Here is a 25,933-nt window from a genome sequence, read left to right on the forward strand (position 1 = left end):
CCGTATTTGTATTATTATTATTATCGTCATCATTATTATTATTATTATTGTATATATTTTTATTTTCATTTATATTCGTTTCACTACGTGAATGATTCATTCGTCAGTGAACAGTATTATATAGTCTAGTCTATTAGATGAAACAAAATAAAAATATGTTCAATCCAACCTTTAAACTACATTCCAGTCAAAATCAGTCATAGCATGTCAAGCATTTACAGTATCATTTCCATATACATTAAGTAAAGAGATGAAAATGAAGGGGAAAACGAATATAAACGAAAATAAAAAAAATATATAGGCCTACAATAATAGGCTAATTATAATAATTAATAATAATTATAATAATGATGACGATAATAACAAATACAGAAAAAAGACGATCAGTTAATAGAAGGAATGTAGGCCTATTTTACTGTGTGACGATAAATGATTTCAAAATGAAACTACGTGAATAATTCACTCTTCACTGAAACACTATATTTGTCTATTAATTAGACTAAATAAAATACAGTATATGTTAAATTCAGCCTTTGAACTGTAAAAATCCCAGTCATAGAACCTACATTCAGAACGTTAAGGAGATCGAAATGAAGGGGAAAATAACGAATATAAACGAATAATAAAAATATTACGGAAAGAGGAGGATCAGTTAATGGACAAGACTCTGAGATGCATAAAATGTTTCCTGTAGGACTATTTTATTTGATGTACTTTATGTAATATTTATTCATGATAAACTTTTTAATATAGGTCTATATAGTCTACATCGCACACAGACAGCACTGGCATATACAGCTTCGCCCATTGTTAATATAATAATTTAATATTGTATTAATTTCTGTAACAATTTATATAATAATTTCTTAATTAAAAATAAAATATGAAAAAACCTATCTCTGATAATCCTGGGTTACTATGGTCACGTAGGTTTGTTTATGTATTAAACTCGTGGCCTCGAGAAATGCATGTTGTTTCCTCAACATAAGAAGTCGTGGCCACCAGAAATGGATCTCGTTCCCTCATCATCACATAAGGATGTCGTTACCTCGACAAAATGATCTTGTGGCCACGACATAATATTACGTTCCCACGAATTAATATGTCGTGGCCACGAATTAATATCTCGTGGCCACGAATTAATATCTCGTGGCCACGACAAACATAAGTGAACCGAAGGTGTCCCCTGGCGGGCACCGTACAAAACAATCTAAGTAAGAAAAGCATTTTTTGCAGTGTATTGCCCGTTTCACATACAAGGCTTAAGCATAGTCCTAGATTAAAATGTAAATCTGAGCTCTTTCCCTTGCCCTGACTGATTTTAAAATATATCAGTGCCTTTGTTTTGTCTCAAGATGCACACCAGTAATGTTTTTTTTTTTTTTTTTCTAAGGAAGTTCATAAAAAAAATCATAACTGTCTTAATTGAACTATGGCCTAATCCTGGCTTAGTCTAAACCCTGTCTGTGAAACCGGGCCTAAATGTTAGAATTTTTGCTATTACTAAGTGTTAGAAATTTTGAACGAAGTATTAAAGGGATAGTTCACTCAAAAATAAAAATTGTGTCATTAATTACTCACCCTCATGTTGTCCCAAACCCTTAAGACAGGGATGCCCAACCCTGTTCCTGGAGATCTACCTTCCAGCAGAGTTCAGCTCCAACCCTACTCAAACACACCTGAACCAAATAATTAGGATCTAAAGGAGCACTTGATAATTATGGACAGGTGTGTTTGATCACAGTTGGAACTAAACTCTGCAGGAAGGTAGATCTGCAGGAACAGGGTTGGGCATCCCTTCGGAACACAAATTAAGATATTTTTGATGAGATCCAAGAGCTCTCTGACCCTCCATAGACAACAAGGGTCCTTCCAAGATTAAAGGGTTACTCCACCCCAAAATAAAAATTTTGCCATTAATACAATTTAAGATATTTTGGATAAAAACCAGGAGGCTTGTAACTGTCCCATTGACTGCCAAGTAAATAACAGTGTCAAAACAGAATATCGACTTTATTCAACTTTTTTCTTCTTTTCTGTAACCCTTCCTGCAACCCCGTTTGTGAATTCACGAACAGACCACGTCTCATGCGTATATAGACCAGGGCACCTCAGATCATGCACACAGTGCCTTCCGGGTTCTCTGTCTGTACACTGGCCTCTACATTAGCAGGTCATGGTGCATGCATCGTGCGTCATCTGAGGTGTTTCGTCTGTATGCATGTGCCTTGGTCTGCTCGTGAACTCATGAACACACTTGCAGGAAGTGTCACGGAGAAGAAGAAAAAGTTGAATAAAGTCACTATTTTGTTTTATTTACACACAAAATGTGTTCTTGTCTCTTCATATAATTCAGATTGAACCACTGATGGCAAATTGACTATATTGATGATGCCTTTCATACTTTTCTGGGCCTTGACAGTGTTATTAACTTGGCAGTCAGTGGGACAGTCACAAGCCTAAATATCCAAAATATCTTAAATTGTGTTCTGAAGATGAATGAAGCTTTTACAGGTTTGGAAGGACATGGGGGTAAATGATTAATGGCACAATTTTTATTTTGGGGTGCTGTAACCTTTTAAGGCCCAGAAAGGTACCAAGAACATCGACAAAATAGTCTATGTGACATCAATGGTTCAATCATAATTTTATGAATCCTCTAAACATAAACAAAGCTTGACACATGCATTGTGATACTTTCCAAAATGGCGCTAGGGTGATGCAGAGGAGAATAATTGTTAAATAAAGTTGTTATTTTTTTTATTTTTATTTTTTTTAACACAAAAAGTATTCTCGTAGCTTCATAAAATTACAATTGAACCACTAATGTCACACAGACTACGTTATCAATGTCTTTAATACCTTTCTGGGCCTTGAACGTGGTAGGATCCTTGCTGTCTTCACTCTTAAAAATAAAGGTGCTTTAAAAGGATCTTCACAGCGATGCCATAGAAGTACCATTTTTGGTTCCACAAAGAACCATTCAGACAAAGGTTCTTTAAAGAACCATCTCTTTCTTATAATCTGAATAACCTTTTTTTTTGCCACAAACAACCTTTTGTGAAACAGAAAGGTTCTTCAGATATTAAAGGTTCTTTATAGAACCATTTAAACAAAAAAGGTTCTTCTATGGCTCTGTGAAGCAGTGTATGGAAGGTCAGAAAGCTCTTGGATTTCATCAAAATTATCTTAATTTTGTGTTTTGAAGGTGAATGAAGGTCTTACGGGTTTGGAACCACATGAGAGTGAGTAATCAACGACATGATTTTCGCTTTTGCGTGAACTATCCCTTTAAGGCCCATTCACAGCAAGGAACACAACTAGCCTAAGGTAACAATAAAACAGGTTTTAAAAATTGCTCTAACTGTAAGAAAATAATGATAATGACACGAGGAACGATTTCACTGGAATCACTTTCAGAATGACTCCCAGTCCGCACACACAGCGGAATAATGTTAATAAAAAACATTGACAGCCAATCAGAATCTTTTCTGTAAAGAGACTAAGCATGTTGTGGCAGACAACTAAACTTCTTTAAAACTGCTTAAAATGTTATCATGCATGGTGTGGATGCTAATATAGTTATCGTTATAGTTTTATATTTCATAAAGCACTCCACATCATCTGTGCAACATATGTAAATGATACCTCCAAAAAAAAAAAAAAAATTGTATATATAATATATATATATATATATATATATACAGTACAGACCAAAAGTTTGGACACACCTTCTCATTCAGGTGTGTCCAAACTTTTGGTCTGTACTGTAGATATGAATTCAACTGAGAAAAAAAAAAAGAAAAAAAAAAAAAAAAATAGCAAATAGTGGAGCTCTGCAGCCACCTACTGGTAAAACTTATTTGTAGTTTTTTTTTTTTTACTTTTAAAACTGGATTTTCCAAAAGATGGGCAAAAATCTTACACTAAACCATGTGAAATTATCCATGTTATCCCCATGAATTAAAGTTAGAAATGTGGGTGTTTTATAAAGTGAATTTTACATAAAAAACAGGTTTTGTATAAAAAACCATTTAAAAAACAATTATTTATTAATTTATATATATTTAAAAAATATCACTAACCCACTGAAAACTGCACAAATGTAGAGGAAAAACTTTAATAAACAGAAAAATATACAGTACAGACCAAAAGTTTGGACGCACCTTCTCATTCATTTGAATGAGAAGGTGTGTCCAAACTTTTGGTCCGTACTGTATATATATATTAGGGGTGGAGCCGAACCCGAATACGGTATTCGGAAAGGCACAAATAGCGTGTTTTTTACAAATACTTATTTCGAACAAATACTTTAAAAAATATTTGTATTCGGGAACAAGAAAAACTTTATATCAAAAAGCTGCGTTTCCTCATGAGACCGCAGTGCATGCCCGCAAGAGTGAGTGACATTCAGGAGTCGGGGGGTGAGGGGTAAAAGAGGTGACTGACACAGGGTGCTCCACACAGCAACAGAGAAGACTCGGCTGAGCGAAAAAAGACTTCACTGCATCACTATTTTTGTTGAATAGATTTTTGTACCTTAACTGGGTTCCGGAGGGAGTTTATAACTTTCGGGTAGGGGAGTTTGATCGGGAGATTATTCCATTAGGGTCCGTTCACATGTAGCGTCTTTTGCACGCTCAAGTTCGTTATTTCAAATGTAGACGCGGGTATGCGCGCTCATAATGGTAGCGACACGGTCACGACGCACTCGTTTTTTCCAGGCGTGTTCGCACCGCATCGAGATAAAAACATCTCAACTTTTCAGAATGCCGTGAGCGCACCGCGGGTCATGTGACAAGAACCAACTAATCAGCTTCTTCCTTTCACGAAAAACATTAAAAGCTTAACCAAGATGAAGGAACAGCCGATCATAGCTGTTACAGGGATAACAGTTTTTAGTAGCTGAGCTACTGCAAGCGATTTTTAGTTTTGGAAATCCATTTATCCTTTGTTGAAACTTCCGCATCTTCAGGGAGAGCGCAGGTAATGGTTGCTTAGCAACAGCAGACACCATGGAAGCGCAAGCTGCAGAGCGCTTTGGAAAGTTGGAGAAAGTGGCACACCTAGTGTTTTCCACACGTTTTTAGGCGCGACATGTGAACGGCCCCTTATATGGTACGTTTAAGTTCTTGCTGTCTTTTGCAGACAGCAAGATGTAGGCTATAGGATAGTTAACCTTAGCATAGCTTCCCGTCACTCATTATTTTTTACGCCTATTTTGAATTTTACTCGAATACAAATACAAATACAAATACTTTTACCCCCTCAACAAATACAAATACAGATACAAATACCGGCTGCTTTGCACACCCCTAATATATATATAGCAAACAAACATCTATTTAATTCCAGTGTATATGTTTACATCTCAACTGCTGCAATTAAATTGAATTGCATATCATGTATTAGGAATGCACCTTGAATTTTCCATATTTGCAGACTGCTAATAGCTGATCTTTCTTTCAGGTCCCTGAAGTACAAATGTGAAGTATACACTTCATACAGTGTGTTTGTGAAGAAGGGTGTGAGAAGCCCTGCTGCTGTAAAGCACACAAGAGCGGCGATCCAGGAAGATAAAGGGTGTCATTGCTCAGGGAGACTGATCACTCAGGGCACATTCTGAGTGTTGCGCTAATTTCCCTGGCACCGCCGCCGCATAATTCTTATTGCATGTGACACCCAGAGAGTCAGCAAGGGCCCAAGGCACTGTGAGCCACAAGGTCACCCTACCTCTGCGACAGACGTGCTTGCCATGAAGGGAATAGTCTGGTTGATCTGGTGCAGGATGTTAAGATACGTCTGGATTTCAGCAAGGTTCTGTGGAGAAAACAAACACAAGAGACAGGAATCAATGGAGGTGGACATGATGAGCACCAGAGACTGTTGAAAGGTAAATTTCATTACAGAGGAGACCATGTATCCCTTGCTTCACTGCAATTGTGGAAACAAAAAGTAATAATAAAATGATATGCGCTAGTAGATGGTTTTATATATCAATAACTATATAAACTACATTTGACTGAAGTGTCTTCTAAGATAATGCTAGATCAGCAGTTCTGTCCTGACAGGATCTCAAAACCAGTTGAGAACGACTTTGCTAATTTTTTATAGAGAAATTAGTTATATACACTGACCAAAATTATAAATGCAACACTTTTGTATTTGCCCCCATTTTTCATGAGCTAAACTCAAGGATCTAAGACTTTTTCTATGTCCACAAAAGGCCTTTTTCTGTCAAATATTGGTCACAAATCCATACACCTCACAGGTGTGGCATATCAAGATGCTGATTAGACAGCATGATTATTGCACAGGTGTGCTTTAGGCTGGCCACAATAAAAGGCCACTCTAAAATGTGCAGTTTTAACAAACAGTACAATGCCACAGATGTCGCATGTTTTAAGGGAGCGTGCAAAATCTCGTTTTTTGCGAGAAACTGAACAGTATTTATATAATTTTTTTTACCTTTGATACACAGCAATGTCCATCTCAGCTCAGCATCCAGCTCGTTACATGTGTACGCGCAAATGCCGGCAGGAGAAATCGGTGAACAGTCAACAGTCCCGGATGAGGACTCAGTCTCGCAAGCAAACGCAATCTTTTAACTTTAAATCAGTTTGAACAATCAGGATAAGCGCAAGTAATTACCATTTTGAATAGCCGCTATACACACAATCTCTGTGCACTGTGTAAACAATGAGTGTCATATACACGCGACAGATCGCTTCCAGTGTTTGCATATACTACGCCAGAGCACGTACACATGTAACGAGCCGGATGCTGAGCACGCACTAGGGACAGTTGTTGGACATGGCTGTATATCAAAGGTAAAAAATAATATAAACACTGTTGTTGTGTCTTATGACATCAATGTATCGTCACGAGCCGCAGGGTGTAATTTGGATTTGTCTGTGAATGTTTGTTTTTTTTTTACTTTCAAAGGTTTGGTGCCCATCCATTTTTGGGTGTACTATCCAATCGTCTGAGACCAGCCGCCCGGACAGCTGCTGCAAAAATCAGTTTGCATAACCAAAGAATTTCTGCACAAACGGTCAGAATCTGTCTCAGGGAAGCTGAGCATCTGCATGCTCATCGTCCTCATCGGGGTCTCAGCCTGACTGCAGTTCGTCGTCGTAATGGACTTGAGTGAGCAAATGCTCACATTTGATAGTGTCTGGCACTTTGGAGAGGTGTTCTCTTCATGGATGAATCCCAGTTTTCACTGTACAGGGCAGATGGTAGATGTGTATGGCGTTGTGTGGGTGAGTGGTTTGCTAATGTCAACGTTGTGGATCGAGGGGCTCATGGTGGCGTGGATGTTATGGTATGGGCAGGCGTATGTTATAGACAATGAATACAGGTGCATTTTATTGGCATTTTGAATGCACAGAGATACCGTAATGAGATCCTGAGGCCCATTGTTGTGCCATTCATCCACGACCATCACCTCATGTTGTAGCATGATAATGCATGGCCCCATGTTGCAAGGATCTGTACACAATTCCTGGGAGCTAAAAACATCCCAGTTCTTGTATGGCCAGCATACTCACCGGATATGTCACCCATTGAGCATGTTTGGGATGGAAGTTCCTGCCAATATCCAGCAACTTCAAACAGCCATTGAAGAGGAGTGGACCAACACTCCACAGGCCACAATCAACAACCTGATCAACTCTATGCCAAGGGGATGTGTTGCACTGCGTGAGGCAAATGGTGCTCACACCAGATACTTACTGGTTTTTAGATCCCCCCAATACAGTAAAACTGCACATTTTAGAGTGGCCTTTTATTGTGGCCAGCCCAGCCTGAGGCACACCTGTGCAATAATCATGCTGTCTAATCAGCATCTTGATTGGATTATGATTAGATTATGATGGATTATGTCTGCAAAGGAGAAGTGCTCACTAACACAGATTTAGACAGATTTGTGAACAATATTTGACAGAAAGTCTTAGATCTTTGACTTCAGCTCATGAAAAAATGGGGGCAAAAGCAAAAGTGTTGCATTTATAATTTTGGTCAGTGTCTGTAGTCAAGTTCACACAGGTGTCAGCAGAGGAACCACAGGAACCCCTAAACATACAGTCATTGGGGTGGAAGCACTGTACGAAAAACTTCACGAAAATTATTAATAAGATTGTACAAATTCGTACAAATTAGTTTCTAATTTAGCCATAAAAAGTGTAACAGCTACAAAAATAGTGGCGAAGCCACATGCTATTCAGTGTTTACAAACCTAGTCCATCTGAGATTTTGACACTGGGGTGATACCCTATCATCAGTGCTGCATAATAACTGATTACATGTAATCTGGATCCCTAATCCCTAATTATTATTTTCATCTTTTAAATAATCCCTTCTAAAAATAGCTGACCACTTAGATAGATACATTTAGAAAGTCTTCAAGTTTTGTGGACATTTACACACTGTTTTCTCAACATTTCAACTTTGCATCAACTACTGATAAACACATTCATTTAACCATTTGCAAGTAATCTACCCAGCACTGAGTCAACCCATCAACTTACTGAGACAAGACATGCAAAATATATAGTGTCAGCGTGCCTCCACGAACAAGGGTTGGGAAACACTGCCTAAAGGTACCAATAGGCACCCTCTAGGGGTAAATAAGGTACAAAAGTGTACCTTTTGAAATGTTACCAGCCTAGTGACAGTTCTGTAGCTTTATTTCTGAGAGTGTACGATTAAAGCTGAATATATTACAATGGATCTAAGTTTGAACGTTCAGATCCGAAGCAATTGTCTTTGTCATTGGGGATGTGACAGCACACACAGCTTGCAATGTTGTCTAGATCTGCATCCAAATACACATTTCACTTACTGTTTTCTCATATATATATGATATTTACTCGGCTGTAAATGGTGAACGATTAACCGAGCCAGCGCCTTTAGACACAGCATATGCATGACTGCATAAAAAGCATCTGTGATTTAATGATAAACCTTAACAGAAGAACAGCTTTAGTTTTCTATCCTCTCTTTCTGAGAAGCTTACAGTACATCATTACTACTGCAACTGATAAACTGGATATTAACAACACTGACGACAACAGATCTGAATTCATCATGTGCATAATGACAACAGTCAGTCTAAAAAAGCAGATTTGTGTAAGACTCCATCAGTGCTTTCAATATCTGGTAGTTTTTTTTTCTTTCTGCCTGTTAGCTTTGAGGCTTAATTTAGAAAGGGTTTAGTAGAAAACATAAAATACACACACAAACAAACAAACAAAAAATAAATAAATAAATATAGCTGCAAGCAGCAACTACGGGACCAAGCACTAGGCAAGGGAAGCATCAGAACAAGTACAGCAATGAGTAATTGAAGCCATTTTAAGGTGATTTTAGTCAAAATGGATGAAAAAACAAAAACAACCTCTAGTAATACAATATAATCGGTTATCACTTTTGACCACAAGGTGGCACTGTCTCAAAACGTTTTAAATACTTTCAGGTCATGGTCACGATGGTACATAAAAAAGTTTTGCAATGGTACACCAATACATTGGTAAAAATTTAGCAGTTTATATCATTATACTCTATTTTAGTCAATGGCAATTTAATATTTTGTTTGAACATATTTTGTTTATAACGCCATCAAGAGGCACAATCCCACCAAATTGTTTGTGTGTCCTTAGAGTGTGCCCATACACGCGTGTCAAATTTGATAAAAAATATCTCATTTAGTTTTGGAGTTATAGACATATTTCTATATGAGAAGAGAAAAAATGACAGATGGCTGACTTTGTTTGCATTTTTTTGCCACTTACTATCGAAATTTTGGCAATTGGGCATTATTATAAAGCTGGCATACTCTGTTTTCAAATTTCCTACAGTGGGTTTCTAAGATATTGGCAATTTTTTTTAAGCACTAAAATGCAACATTGCACAAACCATAAGGCAAAACCTGGCATATTTGGTATCACTGGACTCAAGGATTCAGGAGTCTAAAAAGGTGACTCCCGTGAAAATAAGTTGCCCACACCCAAAGTTATAAGCATGTGAATATTTGATTACCACTAGGTGGCACTGACTCGAAACTCCTTAGGCTTCTTCAGGGCAACGTGCTGATGACCCATACTGAGTTTTGAAACAATACATCAATGTGTTCGTAAAATATAACATTTTATTATAAAATTCTAAATGTCTGATGCCCAAAATGGCTGACATGGGAACATAGCAATTTTTCATATCTCCTGTTTACTAGGTGGCACTGTGCCGAAACTGTGCAGATAGCCTCAGGTCTTGTTATAACACCCACCAAGTTTGGTCTCAATACGCCAAACCATTGCGGAGATATAGCCTCACATATCCATTTTTGCGTGCTTTTCGTAGAATTCGTTTGTGCGTTATTCGAGAACATTTCGACTAATCAGCTTGAATTCAATAACTTTTTGACAGCATGGTCTAAAGATGATCTGAGCCAATTTTGGTGAAAATCGGACAAACTGTCTAGGATGAGTTCGAAAAAGTAGGTTTTACAAACTATTAAAAAGAGAAAAAAAACAAAAACTAAACCTCACGATTTTTTAATTTTCAACTTCATTCATTCGACTTAGCATGACGCAAGGATTCAGAGAAAAAAATAATAATTTTGGTAACACTTTCTATGAAGCCCGTATTTATAATACATTATAAGGGTATTCTTAAGGCCTTATAATGAATGCATAATGCATTATGAAAAACCTTATAATATATTATATCATCTCATGAGTATTCATAAGAACAGTTTTAATGTATTATAATTTTTACTTATTTGTGGTTATAGCTTTTAAGAGTATGATTACCTCCTCATAGTTATAATGTATTATCAGTCTCATATCTTGCCAAGTTACTCATGTCACTTTACTTAAAGCATACAAAGACCACTTATAAGTAATAATAATAATATTTTCCAAAGAACCCTAAGATCAGGCATCAGATCAGATGAATGTGTAATATGACACATTTGTATTATCAGTTTGATTATTTTGATAGTACCCTTTAGACAGCTTTTGATAAGTAACTCTGCAACTGCATGTCAGCTAGCAGTAATTATTATAGTAGTATGCTAAATATAGTCAAACACTAAATTTTGATGTTTTCCCAAAAGACAAACTATTATATTATATTATATTATAAGTAACTTTGCAAGCACGTGAACCTTCTACCTAGCCTAATCTTAACCTAAGTCTACTAATACTCTAAGTATTAGAGTGCTGGTTGACATGTAGTTGGAAAGTTTAAGCTTATAGTAAATAGACTAAGGGGACCATAAAAATAAAACGTAATATAATGTAAAAAAATAAAAAAAATAAATGTAATATGATATAGTGACGTCCATTATAATTTAAGTAGATTTAATATGGCGTCCATTGTGTGTTATAAATAATCATAATCTTAAAAGTTATAACCTCAAATACTCAAGTATTATAATGTATTATAATTGTTGTTATGATTATTCATGAGATGATATAACATATTATAAGGTTTTTATAACGCATTATGCATTCATTATGATGCCTTAGAAATACCGGTAACACTTTCTATGAAGCCCCTATTTATAATACATTATGAGGGTATTTCTAAGGCATTATAATGAATGCATAATGCATTATAATACAACTTATAATATGTTATATTATCTCATTAATACTCATAACAACAATTATAATACATTATAATACTTGACTATTTGAGGTTATAACTTTTAAGATTATGATTATTTATAACTCACAATGGATGCTATTTAATATATCTAATTTATAATGGACTATATCATATTACATTTATTCTTTTCATTTATATTATGTTTTATTTTGATGGTCCCCTTATTCTACTGAATATAAGCAACTTTTCAACTGCATGTCAACTAACACTCCTTAAAGTAGTAGTAGACTTAGGTTAAGGTTAGGCTAGGTAGAAGGTTCATGTACTTGCAAAGTTACTTGTAATAAGTTTGTCATTTGGGGAACTATCAAAATACAGTGTTAGCATATATTTTGCATACTACTAATAATAATTACCGCTATCTGACATGGAGTTGCAGAGTTACTTATCAAAAACTGTCTAAAGGGTATCATCAAAATAATCAAACTGATGTCATTACACATTCATCTGATCTGATGCCTGATCTTAGGGATCTTTGGGAAATATTATTATAATTACTTATAAGTGGTCTTTGTATGCTTTAAGTAAAGTGACATGAGAAAGATGGCAAGAAATGAGACTTATAATACGTTATAACTATGGAGGAGGTAATCATACTCTTAAAAGCTATAACCACAAATAAGTAAAACATTATAATACAATAAAACTGTTCTTATGAATACTCATAAGACGATACAACATATTATAAGGTTTTTTATAATGCATTATAAATTTATTATAACGCCTTAAGAATACCCTTATAATATATTATAAATACAGGCTTCATAGAAAGTGTTACCGAAATACCCTTATTATGTATTATAAATAGGGGCTTCATAGAAAGTGTTACCAGAATTTTGATTTTGTGCCTTAAAGGAGTAGTTCACTTTCAGAACAAAAATTTACAGATAATGTACTCACCCCTTTGTCATCCAAGATGTTCATGTCTTTCTTTCTTCAGTCGTAAGTAAATTATGTTTTTTTGACATAAACATTTCAGGATTTCTCTCCATATAGTGGACTTTTATGGTGCCCCCGCGTTTGAACTTCCAAAATGCAGCTTCAAATGGCTCTAAACAATTACAACCCGAGGAAAGAAGGGTCTTATCTAGCAATTTATATACTTTTTAACCTCAAATGCTCATCTTGTCTAGCTCTATGTGTACTCTGTGTAGAGATTAAAAAGTATATAAATTGTAAATGTTTTTAGAAAATAACCAATCGTTTCACTAGATAAGACCTTTCTTCCTCGGCTGGGATCATTTAGAACCCTTTGAAGCTGCATTTAAACTGCATATTGGAAGTTCAAACTTGGGGGCACCATAGAAGTCCATTATATGGAGAGAAATCCTGAAATGTTTTCCTCAAAAAACATAATTTCTTTACAACTGAAGAAAGAAAGAAATTAACATCTTGGATGACAAGGGGGTGAGTACATTATCTGTAAATTTTTGTTCTTAAAGTGAACTACTCCTTAAAGGTTCAAAAGTTATTAGCATAAACATGAGTGCAAATTTGGACAAGTGGTGGCGCTAGAGAGTTTGAGTTAGAGACTCCAAAGTTAGAGACCGCTTGCTGTGGTTAATGTTGAGACTGTCCTCTATATGTGTGCCAAATTTCACAACTTTCCTGCAAGCGGTTCTGAGGGCTGCCATAGGAAGAAGAAGAAGAAGAAGAAGAAGAAGAAGAAGAAGAAGAAGAAGAAGAAGCAAATCTATAACAGTACTTGTTGCACTTCTAAGTAGCATTAGCACTGTTATGTTCCACCCAAACGTCCTGTTTAAATCCACTTGTTAAGTTGTGACGTAAGGATTACTGTTTCTGGGCCCAAGCCTCTACTTTGCTTCAAGTGAGAATACTATTTTATGAGCATATCACACATTTAAGATAAGCTTTAAAACACTCTGTGTCCACTATAGACTTACAACATCCCAGAAAACAATATTTTAATGATGTAGAAAAGATGATCACTGTCTGGCCATCTGAGATTTTGCTTCAGATATAGCAAAATCTCAGGGACAGGGTCATGTTTTTTGGTAGTATTACACCTATTCTTTCAAGTATAAGGTCAGTACTTTAGACATTATCTGAAAATTATTTTGAATACTCTATAAAAAAGACAATTGCAGTTTTTTTCTTGGGTTGCAAATTTACTATTCACTTGTTAAGCCTAATGTCACACGTCACAGTTTGTAGGTTAGTTAAAACATCTTAATAATGAATTTGTTTGATGGACGGGAGTGGTATGGATTATTGTGGATTATTGTGATGTTTATATCAGCTGTTTGGACTCATTCTGACGGCACCCATTCAGTGCAGAGGATCTATTGGCAAGCAAATGATGCAGTGCTACATTTCTTCAAATCTGATCACTCACAAACAAACTCATCTACATCTTGGATGGACTGAGAGCATTTTCAGTGCATTTTCAACTAATTGTCTTTTTATGTTAACTACTCCTTTTAGTGTGTCTTAAGTGTCCATTATTTGAGGCCACTGAAAATCATTATTGACAAAGATGTTGTTGTGTCTACCAAATTATACTTTTATATTTAACAATAATACCAGCAAGACATCAATCACTGCTAAAAAAAAAATAATTCCAAAAGCTATATTTTGGCTGCTGTGTCAAATGTCTATGTTTGTGTTGGAAAGAGAGTGTGGATGTGTTTTTGTGCTTCTGGCGGCTGTTCTCGCTTCTGAAATAGCGCACATGTTGATGAGAAAATTCTGGCATTCAGACACTGAATGTGATGCACAGCAGTGCTGATGAAACATAATGCAGGGCCACACAATGGCCTGTCACTGTACGGCTCAGAAAAAAAACACTGCTGACATCACATTTAAAAAATGGTCCAGAGACAAATTCTGTCCTCTAAATGAACAAATGTAAGCTCAGCACAAAAACACACCTCTCACTGTATTTCTGAGAAGATATTAGAAAATGAGGAATATGAGGATATTCAATGAGAAAACAAAGGCTTTCACTTTAGTTTGGGAACCAATTATTATTTGGAATAACTGCTGCAATAAATCGTTACAAATAAGAACAAAAACATGCAGTAAAAGTTAAATAGGGGCATTTTTTACTTTGTGTTGACTCCAATTGTGCAAGGGAGTTGTGATCTTTTGTAAAAGTGAAATTGCCGTCCTTTCAATTTGATGTCCTATGCAAGAAGCATCCACAAGTGTACGCTTTAAAACATAATGTGTGTCAAATGCTTTTGGTAAGTGGATTTACCGTGGGTTTGTCATTCAATGTTACAATTTCGCAGAAGAGCTTTCGAGAAGCTACTCAGAAAGATAGAAGTGCAAATAGAAGTTGTGGTCGCCTCCTACCTTTTTGTGCCTTTCTTTGGTGGCGTTGACATCATCTTGCAGGAACTGCAGCTGGATTTGATACTCAAGGTTTCTCAATAGCACTGTGTCAGCTTCCTGTGAACACAAGAGCAAATGGACTCATAATCATGTCGCTGTAAGCGACTGTCACGGGTTGTGTGGCTTAAGGGAAGAGCACGAAGCAAGAATATTCCAATGCAGTCTTTTAATATAATCCACAACGAAAATACAGGAGAGCAAGGAGAATCACACACATGGGAACATCTAATAGCAGACAAAGGAAATGGGGATAACGCAGGACTTAAATACTAGAAGGTTAATTAGGGAGAACTGAAACAGGTGTGTAGCAATTAATCAAAAACCATGGGAACAAATGAGGAACTAACTCAGACAGGAACACAACAGAACAAACATGTGACATTTCGCCCCCTCCCGGAAAGGCGCGTCCTCGCGCCGACAAAGAGTCCAACAGAGGAGGGAGGGTGGGGGTTCAGGAGGCGGGCGTGGGGCAGGCGAAGGGCAGGCAATGGGAAAGGAGTAAAGTTCAGGAGGCCAGGGTGGAGTAGATGGAGGAAGGAGCCAGGGAGGAGCCAGAAGCAGGAGGAGCCAGATGGTAGTCCAGAGACCAGCCAGGACGAGGCCCCAGGGCGGAGTCGAAGGAGGGAGGAGCCATGGTGGAGAGATGGCAGATGACACCCTGGGGACGAGCGATGGAGACGGAGCTACTGGCAGAGGTGACCCAGGTGGAGCCGAGCAGACGGAGAGCCAGGGTGACACAGAGGGTCCAGAGGGCCAAGGCGGAGCTGATGGCTCAGGCGACTGAGGCGGAGATGGGGCTCCGGAAGACCGCAGTGAAGCCGGAGCGACAGAGGACTTAGGCGGAGCTGGAGGGAAGGAGGAGCCTGACAGAGCTGGAGGGACAGAGTGACAAGGTGAAGCTGGAGGAATGGAGTCCCGAGGCGGCGGATGGTCGACGACTGACCAAGGCGGAGCCGGAGAGACGAGGGAGCCCGGTGGAGCTGGTGGGATGACGGGCCACGGTGGAGATGAGGGAGCCAGGAGCCAAGGCGGAGCCGAAGGGTCGGAGGACCGAGGTGGAGTCCAGGCCTCGGAGGATGGAGGCAGAGACTGAGGATCGACACGCCTAGACGGAGCTGGAGCCTGGAAGTCCCGAGATGGATCCACACTCCTAGATGGCGCAGCCTGAGGGTGAGCTGAGGGACAGACAGGCGGCAGCAGAGACAGGGCTGAAGGACTGGCTGGTTTGAGTGGAGGCGGGAGAGGGAGGCTAGGTGGGAACTTCGGAGACATTGGAGAACTGGACGGAACCAGCGGAGATTCTGGACGGCTGGGCGGAACTATCGGAGACTCTGGAAGACTGGACGGGACCAGTGGAGATTCAGGAGAACTGGATGAGACTGGCGGAGATTCTGGACGGCTGGACGGAACCAGCGGGGACTCAGGACGGCTGGACGGAACCAGCGGGGACTCAGGACGGCTGGATGGAACCAGCGGGGACTCAGGAGGGTTGGAAATTATCTCCCCAAACCAGTCTATTAAATCCACTTCGAATATCTCCAATAGTTCTTTATGATATCGTCCAAAGCGCAGTTGCAGCTCACCCTCAGTGTTAGGAGTGTGGGTGGGGCTTCCCTCTAAGCCCTCGATCTCCACAAGAACTCCCACGGTGATGCACATCGTAGCCGGCTCACACACCTGGTCAGTCGCGATGTCCTCTGTCGCTTTAATCGTGGCAGATCTTGGCTCTGCGGCTGTGGTGGGCTCTGGCTTATGCTCCGTGCTGCAGGGTGATGCACGCTGGCTGGGCTCTGGATCGGGAGTGGGGCTGGAGATGTCTTCCTGAACAGGGCAGATGGAGAAATACAGTCCATTATTCTCCAGCACCCACTCCACGAAGGCGGCGAAATTCTCCCTAGGACCGTTCGCTGGTAGGCGTGCCTTACACGGCTCGCTCAGGCTGGCGTGATAGAAAGCACTGAGCGAGCGATCCGGGAAGTGTGTAAGACACGCCAGATCTAAAAAGTCCCTAGTGTGGTCCTCCAGCGAACGGTCCTGTTGCTCCAGGCAGAGGAGTTGGACAGCTGGCAAATCCATTCCGGGAGAGGGAAGGTAAAAAGAAACAAATCAAAAACAAAAGGAAGAAAAACGCCGCAAATATACTGTTATGGTCTGCTATTCTGTCACGGGTTGTGTGGCTTAAGGGAAGAGCACGAAGCAAGAATATTCCAATGCAGTCTTTTAATATAATCCACAACGAAAATACAGGAGAGCAAGGAGAATCACACACATGGGAACATCTAATAGCAGACAAAGGAAATGGGGATAACGCAGGACTTAAATACTAGAAGGTTAATTAGGGAGAACTGAAACAGGTGTGTAGCAATTAATCAAAAACCATGGGAACAAATGAGGAACTAACTCAGACAGGAACACAACAGAACAAACATGTGACAGCGACCTTCTTTGGATAAGTGAACAGTGCATTTTCCTTTTTTCAGACTCTGGTTAGCCCTGTTACATTGCACTCAAACAGATAAACAGAAGTGGATTTTGAAAGCAATGAAGCACTCCAGGGTATGCATTAGAGACTTTACCACAGGTAAGGGTTGATCTTAAACCAGAAACATACAGTACCTAGTATTTGGTCATTCATAAGTGGTCATGCATTTCTGATCATGCTAGCAATCCCCAAAACAGAGTGAAAGAGTTACCTTTAAATGTCTGTGCAATTAAATCTGTCATTATCTTGGTAGCTACCAGTTTCAAAACTTAAACCCTCTTAAAAAAAACAAAAAAAAAACTCTTCTGATTTTTCTGAGAATGCAATGTGTTACATTGCTAAAAGCATTTGATTTTACCTGAATAGGGTATGTTTCTGGTCTTAGGCGTGATGCAAAGTATAAACTTACAGTACAAAAGGCCTTGAGTAGCTTACCGTATTGGATTCATAAAAGAATGATAAGTCACTTGAGTCTGTTAAGATTTTTAGCACTGCTAAGGTGGTTTGTGGCAATCCATCTGGTGCTGAGTCTATGTGCCCTTGCCTGTGGTTATATTACTGAAAAGCATCATCTCGTGTGTATTATTGCTTTATAATCGCCTGAGAAATTGCAGGTCAGAGTTCATTTGTACCTTATTGAGCTGATCCAGTGTGTGCCGCAGCTGCTCTTGATATTCACATTCATTTCTGTATCTGTGGACAACAGAGAGTGTTTCAAGTGCAGTTCATCATGTATGTTCATGGATTTCATTTCAAGGCTCTTTATAACCATTAGTTATAGGAGGATTATTGATCTGGTCTGTTGTTGCTTCGATCAGTGGACTCTGCTATGATTGCTTTTGACCGTAGTTCAATGGTTTCTTGGGTGTTTTGATTAGGGATGCACCGATCCGTATCGGCCGATCACTTGCGCGTTTTGTCAGTAAAGCCGGTTCTGTAATCAGCGGTAAATGCCATCAGGTGCGTGATTTCACGTTGAGCCGTATATACTACACACAGCCGTTGTTTACCGACGAGCTGTGCAAATCAATGTTCATTATCAGTGTGAATGTGCGCAGCTCGTCAGTGAACAACGGCTGTGTGTAGTATATACGGCTCAACGTGACAAAACGCACAAGCATCATCGGCCGATTCGTATTGGTGCATCCCTAGTTTTGATACAAGTAAACATGACCAATTCACATTTACTATACCCTTGACTTGTGAAAAAGTTCATTACTAATTAGCAGCTTTCATCAGGACAGTCGCACTGGAGAAACCCAAAGCTAACAGCATGTTTGAAACTGATGCTGCAAATAACTGAATAAAGCTAATTTCTTCTGCACTTCTTCTGTCTGGGAGCTTTTTCTAGTTCATCCATGTCAGTGATGTGTCAAACTTTTAGATCTATTACCTACACTATAATTAGAGACAAATGATAGGCCATTAAGGATATCGTAAATCCCAAACCTCAGTCCTAACCATAGTCCTAATATTGGTTTGGGTGATAGGAATGTTTGACACCAAACCATGAAATTTCTATTGGGATGAAAAAAAAAGGTAGTTGTGATCTTTTATCTCACAATTCAGACTTTATCAAAATTCTGAGAAGAAAAGTCAAAGCTGCCTGATATAAAGTCACAAGTGTGAGATTGCATTACTAACTCAGTTGTGTGTATATATTGTGTTAGTTTACAAAACAAGAGATGTAAACGTCAATTCTGTCAAAACGTCAATTCGTCAATTCTGAGAAGTCAAATTGAAAGACAAAAAAAAAAAAAAAAAAAAAAAAAATGCAATTACCTTTTTTATTTGTATTACTCCAGTAGGTAAATATTGGATAAAATGTAACAAGTCTTACTTAAACCCCACCATCCATTTCTTGACTATCTGATGCATATTACACATTATAAACTTTAAGTGCTCTGGCTGACTGACTTTACATAACTTCAGCTTTTTTAATTGGTCAATCTGGAACATCAGTTTCTGTAAGACTAAATTGCATCACTGAGCACCTTTTAGGAAGAACTAACTAGAGGATTTGCCAAAGTTTGCCAGGTTAGTGGCATCAAATCTTAGAAATGCAGTGTTTAAGGCAATTAGTAGTCTGTAAACTACCACAAGCAGAAAAGTTTTATGTTCTATGCCTGTGTCTGTGAAATCATCTGTTTTTTAGCTTTACCATTATTTAAACAGATTGTTTTGCTGTTGTCTGTTAACCCCTTAGCATTCCAGCCAAATATTAACTCAATGCAAAACATCCTGCGGGTGGAATGTTGGAATGCTAATATATGATATAATCAATTTCAGGCCAACCGGGCACTAAACGGTACTTAAAATCATCTTTACATGTTTATGTCATCAGATGCTTGATGCAAGAAGATGCTTGAATAGATGCTTGGTGTAATAGCTATATGTTTGCATTATTTCGGCCACCCTGCTCTCTGGTTATATAGTAAGTCATTAGCGATTTACCACAGCCTTATGCTTCTGATATTTTCTAACCTGTTGTTGTACTCATCCAGCATGCGTTCTGCGTCTTTGAGCTCCCTCTCCAGCTTGGCTCGGTCTAATAGCAGTTCCCGGATGCGCTGTCTGTTGACGCTGATCTGCTCGATGAAGGCCTCCTCCAGTCCTGATGCTTCTTCCATGCGCTGAAGAGTCTCCAGCTGTTTGCGGAAAACAGCGTTGCGTTGCTCTAGCACGCGCGCCCGGTTGATGTAACGCGACAAGCGGCTGTTCAGCTCCTGTAGGCCCTCCAAGCCCTGACCAGCCGCTGTCGAGGGCCTGCCGGCTGGAGTCGTCTCCGCCTCTGGGCTGCTGGGCTCCTCGAAGACATCGGAGCGCTCATACTTCTCCTTGCGCACCTCATGCCGGATACTGGTCTTGAACATACCGTGTGCGTGATGGTTTACACCTCCGCTAATCTTCGGCTTAGTGCTTAGTGCCCCTCAGCACCTTTAGTGTGTGAAAACTAGGGTGCTCACCCTCTGCTGTCTCATACTCGACTAAACTCTGTCCGTTGAGCCACAGGGACTAATAGCTAACATGGTGTTTCACATGGTGTCCTCTATGGATTCTTCCAGTGGAGTCCTTTGCGCAAGGCCAGCAAAAGCACCATCATTGTCGATGGCTTTGCTGTGCTGAATGATCTTTTGAGATCTGCTTTTGTTCCCAGCTCAGCAGCTCTGTCTGTGATCACAATAATGCACTTCCACGGCCATCTGTTTGACAATGAAAAATTGCAGGGCCTGCTGTTTCAGAGCACATGAAACAACAGCAACTTCTCGACTTGGCGTAATCACTGCCAATACTACTGTTAAGTGCCACATAAATACATCCACTGATGCACCTACTGACAAACCTCTTTATATGGCAAACATGGAATATCACACTTTGTGCATGGAAATAGGATTGCAAATGATTTTCTTTCAAGAGATTTTATGGTTACACTTTATAGGTGGCCTTAACTACTATGTGCTAAAACTAAACTTGATTTACTGTGGATTTACTTACATTTGCTGCTAATGGGTTTGAGGTATGGTTAGGTTTAGGAGTAATGGTAGGGTAGGGTTAGGATTAAAGAGGTTACAGGGAAATTTTGGTAACTCTTTCTATGAAGCCTGTATTAATAATACATTATAAGGCTATTCTTAAGGCATTATAACGAGTGCACATTGCATTATAAAAACCTTATAATATGTTGTATCATCTCATGAGTATTCATAAAAACAGTTTTAATGTATTATAATTTTGTACTTATTTGTGGTTATAGTTTTTAAGAGTATGATTACCTTCTCATAGTTATAACATATTATCAGTCTCATATCTTGCCATGTTACTCATGTCACTTTACTTAAAGCATACAAAGACCACTTGTAAGTAATAATAATAATAACATAATAATAATAACATTTCTCAAAATCGGGTATCATATCAGATGAATGTGTAATATGACACATTTTTTTATTATCAGTTTCATTATTTTGATTGTACCCTTTAGACCGCTTTTGATAAGTAACTCTGCAACTGCATGTCAGCTAGCAGTAATTATTAGTAGTATGCTAAATATATGCTAACACTGTATTTTGATGGTTCCCTAAAAGACAAACTGATTATAAGTAACTTTGCTAGTATGTGAACCTTCTACCTAGCCTAACCTTAACCTAAGTCTACTAATACTCTAAGAAGAGTTAGTTGAAATTTTGCAGAGTTGCAAAGTTGCTTCCCCTTGCTGGGACCATCAAACTAAAATGTAATATAATGTAAAAAAAAAAAAAAAAAAAAAAAAAAATGTAATATGATATAGTAGTCCATTATAAATTAAGTAGATTTAACATGTGCTGTGAGTTTTAATAATCATAATCTTAAAAGTTATAATCTCAAATACTCAAGTATTATAATGTATCATAATTGTTGTCACGAATTGAGTCATCCTGTCATCATAAACTCTTGCACTACACATCATGGACTTCATTCCCCACAAGCCACTACACTAATCACTGCATTCACCTGCTCCTTGTTTCTCACTGCACTGATTACCGCTCACACCTGCACCTCATTTCTAGGACTGCATTTAAGCCACTCTTACACTCAGCTTCTTCGCGAAGTCTTGTATTGCCCCGGCTGCATTTCTGAGCGTTTCTTCCCGTGTTTGTTTTCCCTTGTTTAATTCCTGGACTCCCTCCCGTGTTTGATTCTCGCTGTCAGCCCCGACCTTTCTGCCTGTGTTTTGACTACGATTTCTGCTTGCCCCTGTGTGTTTGTTTTGTTTTGTCTTTTCTAATAAATGCTGCGAATGGATCCACTCGTCTCAGTCCGTCCTTGTGACAGAAGACTTCGCCACTACAAGGATCCAGCAGCTAGTATGGTGTCATCCGGTTCCAACACGAATTCAACAGTACAGATCATGCGTCTCAAACAAGATGAGCGGTCTGTTGAGGTGTATGCAATGGACTTTATTGAATTGGCAAATCAGTCTACTATGGATGAGGCTTGCCTGATGATTTTCTTCCATGGAGGACTCTTAGAGCCATTGGCTTCACTCATGCCCATGTTTTCACCTAACTGGACTTTACAGATTTACATTGACATTGCTCTGCAAATGAGTGGCTCTCCTTTCACTGTGTGAATCAAAGAAGAGGACAACAATGTTCCCACAGTAAACTCCAGCTCAGAGCCACTACGCAAGATGGCTGCCACGCCAGATGGCCGCCGATGTTCCTGAGTTCCCGGCCAAGATGGCCGCCGTTCCTGAGTCCCCGGCCAAGATGGACGCCGTTCCTGAGTTCCCGGACCAAGATGGCCGCCAAGCCTGATTCCCCGGCCAAGATGGCTCCGTCCAGCCTCCCAGAGTCTCCGCTGGTTCCGCCCGGCCGTCCAGAGTCTCCGCTGGTGCTGCCCGGCCTTCCAGAGTCTCCGCTGGTGCCGCCCGGCCTCCCAGAGTCTCCGCTGGTGCCGCCCGGCCTCCCAGAGTCTCCGCTGGTTCCGCCCGGTCTTCCAGAGCCTCCACTGGTTCCGCCTGGCCTTCCATAGCCTCCGCTGGTTCCGCCCGACCTTCCAGAGCCTCCGCTGGTTCTGTCCAGCCGTCCAGAACCTCCGCTGGTTCCGTCCAGTCTTCCAGAGCCTATGCTGGTTCCGTCCAGTCGTCCAGAGCCTATGCTGGTTCCGCCCAGCCTTCCTGAGATTCCTGTCTGCCCTGTTCTGGCCACGGAGGCCATGTATGGACTGTCTAATTTCCCACCCACCCTCCCTACTGCTCCAGTCCCACCTCCTCTGTCTCCTGACAGTCCCTCGGCTCATCTTCAACCCACCTTCGGTGCAGAGGAGTTGCCGTGGGTCTGTCAGTCTCCATCGGTGTCCTGGCTGGAGGATCCCTCACCATCGCCTCCAGCCTCAGAGTCCTGGACTCCGCCTCAGCCCTCCGACCCTGCGGCTCCACCCCGGCTCTCTGCTCCCTCGTCTCCGCTGTCATCATAAACTCTTGCCGTCGGTCCACCAGCTCCACCGGGCTCCATCGTCCCTCCGGCTCTGCCCTGGTCGGTCGTCGCCCCAACTTCGCCTCTGGACTCTACTCCTCCGGCTGCGCCTCGTCGCTCCGTCCTACCGGCTCTGTTGACCTCCTCCCTCCCGCGGGCGCAGCCTCGGTCCTCTGTCACTCCTGCTCCACCGTGTACCTCCGGACCTCCATCTCCGCCTTGGTCGCCAGAGCCTTGGGTTCCGCCTTGGCCCTCCAGATCCTCTGTGTCGCCCAGGACCATCAACTCTCCGGTTCCGCCTCGGGCTCCAACGGCTCCACCTCCGTCGGTCGGCCCCATGGAGGAGCCAACCCTTCCTCCACCATGGCTTCTCCCTTCGCCGGTCCCGCCTCAGTCCATAGCTCCATTACCCCCACATGGACCTGGCCCTCCATCCCTCCCCTTGTTCCGCCTCCGCTCCACCACCCTCCGGTTTCATTATGTGGTTAGAGCGTCTGGAAGCCGCTCCTTGGGGGGGGGCTCTGTCACGAATTGAGTCATCCTGTCATCATAAACTCTTGCACTACACATCATGGACTTCATTCCCCACAAGCCACTGCACTAATCACTGCATTCACCTGCTCCTTGTTTCTCACTGCACTGATTACCGCTCACACCTGCACCTCATTTCTAGGACTGAGCGTTTCTTCCTGTGTTTGTTTTCCCGTGTTTGATTCCTGGACTCCCTCCCATGTTTGATTCTCGCTGCCAGCCCCGACCTTTCTGCCTGTGTTTTGACTACGATTTCTGCCTGCCCCTGTGTGTGTGTTTGTTTTGTTTTGTCTTTTCTAATAAATGCTGCGAATGGATCCGTTCGTCTCAGTCTGTCCTTGTGACAATTGTTGTTATAATTATTCATGAGATGATATAACATATTATAAGGTTTTTATAATGCATTCATTATAATGCCTTAGAAATACCCTTATAATGCATTATAAATAGGGGCTTCATAGAAAGTGTTACTGATTTCTTTTATTAAATTAAATGAATTGAAAGTTGAAAATAACTTTTAATTTGAAAACATTATAAATGTTTTTACTGTCACTTTTGATCAGTTTAATGCATGCTTTCTGAATAAAAACATACTTAATTTCATTTCATTGTACTTAATTTCATTACATTTTCTCTTCTTTTGTATTTGATCGTTGTCACCCCCCCGGACTTTCTTGTTGGTTTCTCCCATTCCCCCCGCTGTTCTGAGTGTTTTTGGTTTCTCCGTCATTGTCTTTACCTGTGTGTGTAATTAGTCTGTCTATTTAAGGTGTGTGTTTTCCCCTGTACTCTTGTCGGTCTTTGATGTTATATGGATGTTTTCCCCTGGTGTTCCCGTGTCTACCTGTATTCCATTGGATTTATTAAATATACGTCTTTTCATTACGTCATTGTTCGTGTGTTCCTGCCTAATCCGTGACAGAAAGACCGACCGAAACAGTTTTTTTTTTTTGCGTATTCCACCCCGTTTTGTTTTTCGTTCTGTTTTTCGGTCTTTTTGTTTCCGTAGTGTCTTCCCCCATGGATTCCTTCCTCCGTCCGGAATTCATCCTCCTCTGGCTGAAGCAGGGGAATTTACGGCTCGAGGGTTACGCGTTGATGCTCCAGCTCGTAGCTAATACCACCAGCTATCCGCACGACTCGCTCTGTGCGTTTTATGACGCCAGTCTCAACGCGTCTTGCAGAACACCGTCGTCCAAGGACAGCCCTCGAGCGGACTTCGCCGCGTTTGTGGAGTGGACACTGGCGAGAAACAGACCCTCGTTCCCCGCCTGTTCCGTGCTGCCACTCCGGACCCAGAGCCCAGCCAGCCACCCCGACCCGCGGAGTACGAGCCCTTCGTAGACGGGAAGCCCAAGCCCGGAGTGACAGTAATATGGAGCGCCAATGGTTTCAAAACTTCCGACCAGGTGCGATAGCTGGCCTTTACATCTGCGACAGTGGAGTGCTTCGTGGAACAAGAGAGGGCGGTAGAGAGCCCTGCCCACTGCACCACCACTGGGGGTGAGCATGAACAAGACTCTGAGGACTTAATTGACTGTTTTACGGATAGACCTGTCTGCCTGGATTTCCCACCCACCCTCCCTTTTCTGTCTATACCTGTATCTCCGCTGGTTCCGCCCAGCCTTCCTGAATCCCCGTTGTCTGCTGTCTGTCCCCTTGCTCACCCTCAGCCCACCATCTGTGTGGTGGGTTCGCCGTGGGTCTGCCAGTATCCATCGGTGTCATGGCTGGAGGATCCCTCACCATCGCCTCCAGCCTCAGAGTCCTGGACTCCGCCTCGGCCCTCCGACCCTGCGGCTCCACCCCGGCTCTCTGCTCCCTCGTCTCCGCCGTCGCCCGTCAGTCCACCAGCTCCACCGGGCTCCATCGTCCCTCCGGCTCCGCCCGGGAGTCCGTCCTCCACCTAAGCCCCCTCCTAAAGACTTTGTAC

At 40.9% G+C, this 25,933-nt stretch overlaps 1 protein-coding gene across 1 annotated transcript in view; it reads right to left on the reverse strand.

The window, feature by feature from the left end:
• LOC141325540 (filensin) overlaps positions 1-20,582 on the reverse strand; it is a 32,140-nt gene extending 11,558 nt beyond the window's left edge. Inside the window, exons 1-4 of the mRNA XM_073834290.1 lie at positions 19,997-20,582; positions 18,145-18,205; positions 14,992-15,087; positions 5,734-5,820 (exon numbers count right to left, since the gene is read on the reverse strand). Coding sequence (XP_073690391.1) covers positions 5,734-5,820; positions 14,992-15,087; positions 18,145-18,205; positions 19,997-20,385 — 633 coding nt within the window. The 5' untranslated portion in view covers positions 20,386-20,582. The remainder of the gene's footprint in view (positions 1-5,733; positions 5,821-14,991; positions 15,088-18,144; positions 18,206-19,996) is intronic.
• Between the last annotated feature and the right edge of the window lie 5,351 nt (positions 20,583-25,933).

The sequence above is a fragment of the Garra rufa genome, chromosome 2 (genome assembly GCF_049309525.1).
Source record: "Garra rufa chromosome 2, GarRuf1.0, whole genome shotgun sequence".
NCBI lineage: Eukaryota > Metazoa > Chordata > Actinopteri > Cypriniformes > Cyprinidae > Garra > Garra rufa.